The sequence below is a fragment of the Nelusetta ayraudi genome, unplaced genomic scaffold, assembly GCF_046127955.1.
Source record: "Nelusetta ayraudi isolate G7.1 ecotype Tasmania unplaced genomic scaffold, CSIRO-AGI_Nayr_v1 ptg000033l, whole genome shotgun sequence".
NCBI lineage: Eukaryota > Metazoa > Chordata > Actinopteri > Tetraodontiformes > Monacanthidae > Nelusetta > Nelusetta ayraudi.
In genome coordinates, this window is record NW_027466083.1 from 7,430,662 (window position 1) to 7,442,751 (window position 12,090).

At 41.1% G+C, this 12,090-nt stretch overlaps 3 protein-coding genes across 3 annotated transcripts; all 3 read left to right on the forward strand.

The window, feature by feature from the left end:
- Positions 1-1,575: 1,575 nt before the first annotated feature.
- LOC142892112 (odorant receptor 131-2-like) lies at positions 1,576-2,547 on the forward strand. The gene has a single exon (XM_076032166.1). The coding sequence runs from the start codon at positions 1,576-1,578 to the stop codon at positions 2,545-2,547; it is 972 nt and encodes a 323-aa protein (XP_075888281.1).
- A 4,433-nt stretch (positions 2,548-6,980) lies between these two features.
- On the forward strand, positions 6,981-7,985 carry LOC142892113 (odorant receptor 131-2-like). The gene has a single exon (XM_076032167.1). The coding sequence runs from the start codon at positions 6,981-6,983 to the stop codon at positions 7,983-7,985; it is 1,005 nt and encodes a 334-aa protein (XP_075888282.1).
- A 780-nt stretch (positions 7,986-8,765) lies between these two features.
- Positions 8,766-12,057, forward strand: LOC142892114 (odorant receptor 131-2-like). The gene is made up of 2 exons (XM_076032168.1): positions 8,766-9,962; positions 11,929-12,057. The coding sequence occupies exons 1-2, from the start codon at positions 8,991-8,993 to the stop codon at positions 12,055-12,057; spliced, it is 1,101 nt and encodes a 366-aa protein (XP_075888283.1). The 5' UTR covers positions 8,766-8,990.
- The last annotated feature ends 33 nt before the right edge of the window (positions 12,058-12,090 follow it).

Here is a 12,090-nt window from a genome sequence, read left to right on the forward strand (position 1 = left end):
CACTGTTGCCCCCTAGCAAGAAGGTCATGGGTTTGAGTGGGAGGGAACCTGAAAGACGCTGCAGTCTAAAATGTAACCACTTGATGTTGCTGTTTCTTCTTCAATATTTCCCAAAATGATGCACTTTTAACCTTTAATACACGTTTGTGTCAATCAAATTTAGAATACGAGCTGATGCAATCACTGTCCTCTTCACACTTCACAACTTAACTTTTTCCCATTCTGCTGAAACACTTTGAGTTCCTGCAGGGACTCCCATGTTGGACTCAGTCCCCTGCTGCTTGCTCACTTCATCACTTTAATTATCCACATTTGCACACAGCCATGTTTTAGGTAAACACTGATGTTAATTATGTTTTGCCAAATGTTATTGTTAATGTTGTTATGGAAATGTTTTTCAACTCAACTTCTGCCCATACCTTCAACTCCCTATGCTACTGTGTCTCCCAAATGATTCATTAAATATTAAAGCCGTACGCTCATTATGCCTTTGTAAAAACATTGGTTTAATTAATGTTACCTGCGGTGTTTATTGGAGATTCTCAAGTGTAAATTTTTAGCAAAAGAAATTGGAAAATTTAGTGAGTTAGTTATCTGTTGATTGGCTCTCTGTCTCCATCTTTCCCTTTCAATGTCTGAGAAGGGTCAGAGGTCAGGGTGGTACCTGTCTATGATGGAAAAGCAACAGCAGAAATGGCTTAAGGCTATTAGTTAGTTAGCTATTAGGTAGTAAAACACTGGACCTCGGTGTGTAAGCTGCTTCAGAGAGCTGGAAGCGGCTCCAAAGTGCATGATAAGTGCTGATAAAAATGGCTGTAACCATGATGTCGAAATTGATGTCCTCCATGATGTCCTCCCTGCTTGGCACTCAGTATCCAGGGTTAAAATTGGGGGGTTAGATCACCCAAGGATTCCCGGGTGCGGCACTGCTGCTGCCCACCGCTCCCTCAGGGGATGGGCCAAATGTGGAGAAAATATTTTCATATTTCGGGATGTGTCCATAACTGGGACTTTTTTTGTTTGTTTGTTTGTTACCTTTACTTAATCTCGTTAATACACTGAGGCAAGCCTCACTTGCAGTGCAGATGAGAGTACAAGGCAAAACAAAAATGAAAATACAGACCTCTCAAGCTCAGTTCCGGATTATAGGATTTTTAGTGACCCCAGTTACTAGAGCGGGTGTTGCATGTGTTAGTGGACACACACACACACACACACACACACACACACAAACACACACACATATATTATAAAAACTAATAATAAATAAATAAATATATTAGTAAATTGAGAATTTTACACCCACATTGTTATCTCGTGCAACCCAGATTCTGAGTGTTCTGTTTTTTTTTTTTTTTTTTTAATTCCAACTCATGACGCAAGGATGTCACATGGTGTCTATTGAGGGAAAAGTAGCCCTCCACACAGAGCGCAACAGCGGTGTCGGCTTCAGATGAAAAGGAGCTCATGCGAATAAGATCATCATTCATTTATATCGTCAGTGCTTCTCTCAGGATACAGCCAAACTGAGGGTCAGATTTCTCGGGACTCAGATAGAATTTACGTTATTCCAAAATGTTTGGAAATCAGACCATGTTGAATGTCACCAATGAGCAGCAGTACCAGGGCACTGTTGAAAGAGTGTTATTTTCTGTGATGACAACGGTTCCGTGCTGCATTTTTCTTTACATCAACCTGACAATGTTGTTCACCCTGAGGACTAAAACTGAGTTTCAAGAAACCTGCCGCTACATCCTCCTGTTCCACCTTCTTTTTGGAGACACCGTACAGATGGGACTAAGCCAAGTGCTCTATGTATTGGCCGCCTGCAGAATAAAACTGGCATATCCTCTGTGTGGCGTCCTCACCATGATCAGTCGGCTCACCAGTGAAATCTCCCCCCTCACGCTGGTGGTGATGTCTCTGGAGAGGTACATCGCCGTGTGCCACCCACTGAGGCACGCCATTGTGGTCACCAGCAGAAGCACAAGGGCGGCTGTCGCCGGGGTCTGGGCCTTCAGTTCACTAAACGTGATTGTTCAGGTCGGTCTGCTGTTGGACTTCCCATTTGCAGAGCTGGAGAGCTTGCAAATGAAAGACTTTTGCTCCCACTTTGCTCTGTTTCTTGGCCCAATGTCGGACATTTATGAAAAAGCCTTCACCTGCTCTCTGTTTGTCTCAGCCAGTCTGGCAGTCACTTCCTCTTATATTGGTGTGATGGTTGCAGCCAGGTCAGCTTCCACAAACAAAACTTCCTTCCAGAAGGCTCGTAATACACTGCTGCTGCATCTGGTACAGCTGGCCCTCACCCTCTCTTCCACCCTCTACACCCTGATGCTTAAGGCGCTGTCAAGAATGACAACACGACTGATAGTTGTGCGTGTTCAGAGTGTTCTTTACCTGTTTGTTATTATCTTCCCAAGATGCCTGAGTGCTTTAATTTATGGTATGAGAGATAAAAACATCAGGCCAGTGCTCATGCAGAATCTCTGCTGCTGCTGCCTGACTTTGCTGGCTGTTCCAGCTGACAAGCAGAGCTTTTCTTGAAAATGTTTGATATGATTTGTCAAACAAAAGTCAGTATTCTTGATTAAGTACTTGATTTAGAAACGTGGTCCTGTGTTTGCCGGCATATATAAGCAGTTTCTTATGGCAACCAACAACAAAAAAATGTAAAATCAACTAAGAATGTGGCGACACGGTGGTATAGCAAGGAGCTGCCTCACAGCAAGGAGGTTGCAAGTTTGATCCCGGCCCTGGGGCCTTTCTGTGTGGAGTTTGCATGTTCCCCCTGTGTCTGTGTGGGTTCTCTCCGTGTTCTCTGGCTTCCTCCTACAGTCCAGAAACATGCATGTATTGCAAATTGGGAACTCTAAATGTCTGTATCTTTCTGTGTGGCCCTCTGATGAACAGGCAACTTGTCCAGGGTGTACACTGCCTTCACATCATGACAGCTGGGATAGGCTCTGGCAGACTTCTGTTGCCCTCAGTGCAAGAGAAAGCGAGTATATGAGATGGATGGATTGAACGAAGAATGTATTAAGAATATTTTCCCTGTCACCAAATATAAACAATATATAACTCATTATTTTTGGTAAATTTGTCTATTGCCAGAATACCTCTAGTCATATGAGAAGGTACACTCTGTTTAATTGTCAGTGGCTGTTTTGAGATGCAGGGTCCAGATACACAAGCTGCTCAGAAAACAGAATAGAGGTGAACTGTAGAGGCTTTCCTCCCTTACGACTCATCAAATAAGCAATTCAACAACTGCAAAATGCTCTCCAGGACAAGTTTTAACTTGCACATTTACATTTGATTTTGTTCTCAGAGCAGCACACGTGAAGCAAATCTACCGAAATGTTCAATTATCCTTTTAAATATCACTTTAAAAACAATATTAATTTGTGTAATATGTACTTGTTGTAAACTGTCCCATGATGTTTATAAAATAAAAAAGTACTAACTACTTTTGTGTGTTTGATTTGGATGGATATGAAATAATGTCATGAAAATATGTACAGAACAATACATAATTTCTTTAAGATTTGAATAAAACCACATAAAATTACACTTCTTATCTGATCTTATAAGTCAACTGCAAGAGAAATAATCCAGACTTCAAAAGTTACGCTGCAAGTGTCACCATGTACTTCTTTGCTGGCTACTTTACAGATATCATGTGTTGAAACACATAAACTGGAAACCAGCTGTTGGTGATGTCACAAATGGCATTGATACCTCTCAAAGGTGTCTCCACCGATGATCTGTTGTTGATTTTACTTTTCTGCTCAGACGAATGATTATTCACTAGTAATTTCACAAAAGGTACCCATGTCGACGTACATAAAACCGTTCACCAAACACGAAGAATAAATATTCAATTTCAATTGATTATATACATTCTTTTTTATGGAAGTCATAATTTTAATGGGATATTTTCATGAAATATGAAAATGAAAAATCCAGCAAAACCATTGAAGGCCTACAGTTAGGAGACCAGACAGCTCAACGTCCCATTTCCTGAGGGCTTTATAAATTCAATTTTGAAGCAATGAAGCAAAAAAAAAAAAAAAACGGGGGGAAAAAAACCCAACACAACAAATCAATTGTTCGTCCTCGTCAAATTGAAAATGTAACCTATGAAAATCACTTTATTCATTTATTATACATTTTTTATGTTCCTGGTAATCATTTTTTTTCTTTTTACTGAAACCCAACTTTTTGCAAGGTGTAAGTGAAAAAGTTGTTGCAGCTTTGTTGTTGTTCTGCTGCCAAGGTGGAGATCCCTCAGGTTACTTTGTCTCCTGGTGACTCATTTACACACATTAAATATTCAAAACACAACACATTGTAAGGTGCCAGTACATATTGTCAAAGGTAATGGTTTAATTTGGGGTTCATAATAAGGAATCCCAGGGGAGAGGGATTGCATAGGTCTCTGTGAAGAAATGGATGACAGACAAAAGTTTGAACAAAACAAGTAGAGAGAAACTTTATCCTCGACAGAATACAAACCATACATTTGGTAAGTTTGAAACAGGTCTTAATACCTTAATACCAACTCAAGATCCTCTTGAAGGTTTGCACTCACTACTACTTCTACTCCTTGCCACAATTCCAAAGGAGGCTCTGGTGATTTTTATTTATTTTTTTATTTTTTTTGTTCAACAGGGAAAATTCATGTTGTTGGCATCAAACGGTGCACAAGTCTCTCTCTCTCTCTCTCTCTCTCTCTCTCTCTCTCTCTCTCTCTGTCTCTCGGAAATGTGGTGTTTTAGCTCATTAAAGTGTACAATGATAGGGTAGTCCCAGTCATTTCTCTCAGCAGCATTGTTATGTTACATAATGTGTTGTTTAATTTTCTGTTGGTTTTACCACAGAAGATAAACGACATGGAGAAAGCCACAAACAAACAACATGAGCAGATGAGTGTGCATTGGAATGGAAAAAGAAATAGCTTCCAATTGGTCTGCATGTTGGTTGTTCAATACGGCAATGTGAGTTTAAAAATCTCAATGTATTAGATTTACATTCATTCATATATCCATTGGTTAACTATCCCAGTTGGTGGGTTGCAAAAGAAACCACAAGGTTGGATCAAGCTTTCAAGAGCAGTACCTGCCTTGTTTCCTGGCTCACATAGAAACCAAACAACAAGCAACTGCTGTGCTGCACACACGGACTGGAGAGAGCGACGAGCTGAAGAAAACGCAAAATGTTTCAACAGTCACAAGTCAATAAACACTCATGACTAAAAGTTGGACACCCAGCTTACAGCCATTTTTATCAGCACTTATCATGCGCTCTGGAACCGCTTGCAGCTCTCTGAAGCAGCTGACACACAGTATTTTTACCAGAACCAGCCTTATGCCATCTCTGCTGTTGCTTTTCCGTCACACACAGGTGCCATCCTGACCTCTGACCCTTCTCACACATTGAACACAAGGTGGAGGAGTTAAAGTATAAGTATTGGAGTGGGGGTCAAATAGAGAGGTAGATCATCAGACGGATGGGAGCAGCTTCAGCAGTGACACAGATGGAAAACCAATCTGTTGCCGTGAAGAGGGAGCTGAGCCACAAGTTGAACCTCGATTCACCGGTCAATCTACCTCCCAACTCGCATCAATGGCCAAGAGCCTCGGGTCAGGACTGAAAGAATAAGGTCATGGACACAAGTAGCCAAAATGAGTTTCTTTCCCAGGATGGCCAGTAAACCAGTTTAGGTGGTTTGATCAGATGATTGAGCCACCTAAACTGGTTCCACCTAAACTGGTTTACTGGAGGCTCGATCAGATGATCAAGCCACCCAAACTGGCATGCTCCCCTGAGGAGGCTTTTCAGACATGTCCAACTGGGAGGCCTCAGAAGAACCAGTGGACATGGCTGGGCAGAGGGTGGTTTGGGTTTCCCTCTTCAGGACGATGCCCCCACAATCCAGACCCAGATAGACAATGAATAGAAAACAATGTATGAGATACTTTCTAACTAACTTTTACTGAGTTCTTGTACTTACAGACCTGATGTTTGCCCCAAGAAAAGCAGATTTTTTTTTTTTATTGTAAAAGGTTACATGACAATATCAGTGAATAAGCTAAATATAAATGAGGGCTCATCATGCAGTGATGCCAAACTGAATCTAATAATTAAGTGATATAAACAAAAGAATAACTTTTGGCCTGAAAATAATGAAACGTTTGCAGACATACATTTATTGTTTATTGGTCTTGTTTACAAATGGTGTTCACACCATGACATAGGAGTAGGCAAATCATTTGGGTAATAAACCTGTGTTCCTCTTCTTAACCCCTGGCCACTATTTGCTTACCACTAGCCTAGATGGTTTATGACTATTTTGTGATTATGTTACGAGAGGGAATATGAAAAATTGTGTCTGAACGAGTATTCATATACACATATCATACAATTGTGACATCAACAATGATACCTTTTGTCAGCCAATTTGCTGAGCATTAAAAAAAAAATAAAAAATGAACAGACCGACTGACATCCTGCCCTTAGTTTTGAATTCTGTCTCTCTATGGTGCTGCTGAGTCATGACATAACAGGAAAAAGGAGCATATAAAGCATACACAACTTGTTTCTCAGTGGACTTCCCATATTCAAACAAGTTGGTCAGGAACTGTGATGGCTGTTTCTGCTTTGCCCCTGCACTCTTGATTGCCCCTGCCTGGACATCACACCTCTTTCCTTCACACATCTGGTTTCCCACAGTGCTCCCCTGCTGTGCACTGGCCTATTTCCTGTGGCATGACTGCCGTGCAGACTCTAGATTCCGCTTGCAGATCTTCATTTTTTCCACCACAGGAACCTTTCCATACAGAAACACGAGGCTGGTATCACACATTTAATCCGATGTGATCTTGTATTGTATTCAAATAGAAAAATGTGTTCTGCTGTTAAGTTCCACTTCTCATGCTGAGAGTGCTTTTTATCTTATAGTTACACGTTTACCTAGAATGTCTAATTTAAACCAGTCTTCAACCAACGTGACTGCTGGAGTAAACTATGTTGGGATTCTGGAAGTAGCAGTGTTTGCCATTCTGACTTCTTTGCCCTGCTGTGTGTTTATTTTTATTAACTGCACCATGTTACTCACTCTGAGGAGTAAAACTGTTTTCTATGAGACTCCCCGTTATGTGCTTGTCTTTAACCTCTTTCTTGCTGATACTGTATTATTGTTTCAGACGCAGTCAATGTACTTAATGTCTGCTGGTAGAGTAAGACTTTCATATCATGTCTGTTTTTTATTTTCAATGATTGCTGAAGTCACCCTACTGATCTCTCCTCTCACACTGCTGGCGATGTCTCTGGAGAGGTATGTAGCCGTGTGCTACCCACTGAGGCACACCAGCATCATCACCATGAGAAACACAGGAGCAGCTATTGTCATGATTTGGGCCTTTGGTTTCCAATATGCTTTTGTTCAAGTTGTCCTGCTGTTAAAAGCGTCTTTATCAAAAGGAATTACACTCAAGACATCAGATTATTGTGGCAAGGAAAGTATTTCCCAAGATGCTGGTTTTGATCTTTTCAGGAAATCTTATATTTATTTCTGGTATATTTTGGCAGCAGTGATAATCAGCTTCACCTACATCGGTGTGATGGTAGCAGCTTGGTCGACCTCCACAGACAAGATTTCAGCCCAGAAGGCTGGTAAAACGCTGATGTTGCACATGGTGCAGCTCGGTATCAGTCTCTGCTCACCTGTGCACGACCCAATTGTCTTTCTTCTGTCAAAACACCTTAACAGGACTATAGTTGTTCGCATTCAGGTTGCTCTTTATGTCTTTGTTGTTATGTTTCCCAGATGTCTGAGTTCTCTTATCTATGGACTAAGAGACCAGACCATCAGACCTGTCCTCATGCACAATCTACTCTGTGGGTGGAAGGGCTCTCTCTCTGTGTCAGTTCACCCAAGAAAGGCTGAAGTTAGAAATAAAATTCCAAAAATGATTTCTTAACAGGCCCTCATCAACCGAAATGTGTAGAATGATGAGGATGGCATCCCTTGTGTCTTTTACCTGATTAAAAAAAAAAAAAAAATGTTTATGATTATTATTTCTTAAACTCCTTGCATTTGTAAACAGACTGGTGACATAATTCGTAACACTTTGCATTACCCTGAGCTATACAATTATATCATAACAAAGTTCTTTGCATTTCTTGGAAATGGAACCTAAACTGCTCTCTTCAGTTTCTTTAGTCTGATTCATGAACTGACTGTCTGTTATGTCTGTAGATTGCTGTTGTTCCATTTCCTTTCTTTTTCAGGCTCCGTGAAGCACTTTCAACCTCATTTTTCTTTGTATGAGATGTGCTTTACGAATAAAGTTTGATTGGTTGGGTTTGGCTCTTCAAGTCTATGTGATTTACTGGCTCAGCTCTTGTAATGCACATCACTGGACATATAAGCCTTATGAAATGGTAATTGTCTGTATGGAGCAAACCTTTAGCCATGTTTCTGTTAGACTGTGACAGAACCCCTATAACGGTCCCTGACGTTCCAAAAATAAAATGGTTGGGCGGATGTGGAAACATTAAACAAACAGTTTAATTCTCGTTCAACTGGACACAGAACTGATTTAAGCAGCAATTTGGAAGAAATTGTAAAGAAAATGAGTGACAAGGTTCTAGTTGAAGCGCTGTTCAGTTTTTTTTGTTGTTGTTTTTTAAACTTGACCAACTTTTTCGTATAGTTTTGAGTTCCATCTCTCCTTGGTTCTGGAGAGTCATGACATCACAGGCAACATGTGGATATAAAAGCACACGCAACATGTTTGTCTGTGGACTTGCCCACATTCAAGTAAGTGGGTGTGGAATCTTTTTGTGCAGAAAGAGTAAGCTGTTATCACACATTTGATCTGATGTGTGCTTGTATTTATTTTTTGTGTAAAAATATGTTTTGCTGTTGTGCTCCACTTCTCATGCTGAGAATGCAATTCATCTTGTAGCCACGTTTTCCTAGAATGTCTAATCTAAACCAGTCTTCAACCAACTCTACTGTTGGAGTAAACTTTGTAGGGATATTGGAAGTAGCAGTGTTCACCACTATCACTTCATTGCCCTGCTGTGTGTTCATTTTTATCAACTGCACCATGTTGTTCACTCTGAGGAGTAAAACTGTTTTCTATGAGACTCCTCGTTATGTGCTTGTCTTTAACCTCCTTCTTGCTGATACTGTATTATTGTTTCAGACGCAGTCAATGTACTTAATGTCTGCTGGTAGAGTAAGACTTTCATATCATGTCTGTTTTTCACTTTCAATGATTGCTGAAGTCACCCTACTGATCTCTCCTCTCACACTGCTGGCGATGTCTGTGGAGAGGTATGTAGCCGTGTGTTACCCACTGAGGCATACGAGCATCATCACCATCAGAAACACAGGAGCAGCTATTGTCATGATTTGGGCCTTTGGTTTCCTGAATGCTTTTGTTCAAGTTGTCCTGATGTTGAAAGCGTCTTTATCAAAAGGAATTACACTCAAGACATCAGATTATTGTGGCAAGGAAAGGATTTTCCCAGACCCAAATTTGAATCTTTTTAAAACAATGTATACTTATTTCTGGTATATTTTGGCAGCAGTGATAATCAGCTTCACCTACGTCGGTGTGATGGTAGCAGCTTGGTCGACCTCCACAGACAAGATTTCAGCCCAGAAGGCTGGTAAAACGCTGATGTTGCACATGGTGCAGCTCGGTATCAGTCTCTGCGTACCAATACACTACCCAATTGTCTTTCTCCTGTCAAAACAACTTAACAGGACTATAGTTGTTCGCATTCAGGTTGCTCTTTATGTCTTTGTTGTTATGTTTCCCAGATGTCTGAGTTCTCTTATCTATGGACTAAGAGACCAGACCATCAGACCTGTCCTCATGCGCAATCTACTCTGTGGGTGGAAGGGCTCTCTCTCTGTGTCAGTTCACCCAAGAAAGGCTGAAGTTAGAAATAAAATTCCAAAAATGATTTCTTAACAGGCCCTCATCAACCGAAATGTGTAGAATGATGAGGATGGCATCCCTGCGTGTCTTTTACCTGATTAAAAAAAAAATAAAAATGTTTATGATTATTATTTCTTAAACTCCTTGCATTTGTAAACAGACTGGTGACATAATTCGTAACACTTTGCATTACCCTGAGCTATACAATTATATCATAACAAAGTTCTTTGCATTTCTTGGAAATGGAACCTAAACTGCTCTCTTCAGTTTCTTTAGTCTGATTCATGAACTGACTGTCTGTTATGTCTGTAGATTGCTGTTGTTCCATTTCTTTTCTTTTTCAGGCTCCGTGAAGCACTTTCAACCTCATTTTTCTTTGTATGAGATGTGCTTTACGAATAAAGTTTGATTGGTTGGGTTTGGCTCTTCAAGTCTATGTGATTTACTGGCTCAGCTCTTGTAATGCACATCACTGGACATATAAGCCTTATGAAATGGTAATTGTCTGTATGGAACAAACCTTTTGTCATGTTTCTGTTAGACTGTGAAGGAACCCCTCCCACCCCCTTTCCTCCTACCACTCAAGAGACGGTCCCTGACATTCAAAAAATAAAATGGTTGGGCAGACGTGGAAACATTAAACAAACAATTTAATTCTCATTCAAAGAATGCATACTGGACACAGAACTGATTCAAGCAGCAATTTGGAAGAAATTGTAAAGAAAATGAGTGACAAGTGTTACGTGTCTTGTCAGAGTCAGTGCGTTTGCATGCAGAGCTTAATCGGACTAAGCAATAATTCGGTTTTCTTGTCCAATCGGAGTTCTCACCTTGGTCCCCGTATACATGCAGCTGAGAAATTCGAATTATTGACAGGAACATGTCCTCCTCCCAACACTAGGGGGTGGAGTGCGTCTTTTCAGCTGGTCAGCTGCTTTCGGTTGACATATTAAATCATTATGATATGGAACGATAGTTCATAATGTACGTGTTACTTGCTTAGCAGATAAGGTGTACCCTATTTCTTGTGCTCATGGTTATTTTAAAAGGCAGACAAGAACGTTGTCTGCTGTTGGAGGGCTACAACAACACAATGTCTTCGATGCTACGCTTTGTGCCGTCGCTACGGACCCGAAACTCTCGTTCTTGTTGGATTCGGGTTCGGAGCAGCCTGGTGGGAGAGTTTGTGTACAGGTTTTGCAAAGGAACGGTGTCTTCAGTTATACACACGCTCATTAAAGTGCCGACCGTGGAGGAAGCTCGTGCCGCTGCACGCCGTTTCCAGCAGAATAACAGCAAAATTACCGAAATAAAAACAAATCAGAAAAACATCTCTTTGGTGTGCTTTACAAAGTTAAAATTCTTCTAACTTACAAAAAATGTGAACGAAAAGGTAGAAATATAAATACGCAGGAATACGTATTTGTTCAGGGGTGCGCAAAGCCGGAGCCCTGCATTTGCTGCGCTACCTTTTTAAAAAGGTCGATGTTGCGCGTTATTTTAATATGTCCATCTCTTTTAGAAGAGAAAGCATCACCCCGGTCTCATCCTCTCTCCAAATGTGAACATTCTTATTCGCGTTTGCCAGGTTGTTTCGCGCCGTCTGTTTTGTTAGACGACGTAGTTGTGCGGTCATGAGTCGCGAGAGCGAGGCGTGGCGCGTGCGCACTCGCATTGTCCAGTTAATAGTCCGATTAAGGCCTATACATGGCAGAGAAATTCGAATTCCAATCGCATTATCTGGGTGTCTCAATCGGAGTTCTCCGATTCCAATCGGAGTTCTGAAATTCCGATTATCGGAGTAAGGTGTTTACATGCACGTGAGTTCTCCGATCATAATCGGACTAAGGCAATAATTCGAATTTCTCTAGTGCCATGTCAACGTGAGCTGAGTTGTCAGAGAGAGTGTGAGTGGGTGTGTCCATGTGTCTGTGTGGCGTGTGCTGTGTGCTGCATCTGATTGCAGGATCAATATCACCTGGAGAGAGCTTGGAGTTTAAGAGGAGGTGGAGGCTCTGAGACTGACTCGCTGTCTCCAACTCAGCCCAGCGACTGCCACAGCCACAGCTTGACCACCCAACAGTGGTTTTCCTAGTGGTCTCTGTTTTGTGTTTAGCATTTAGCTTTG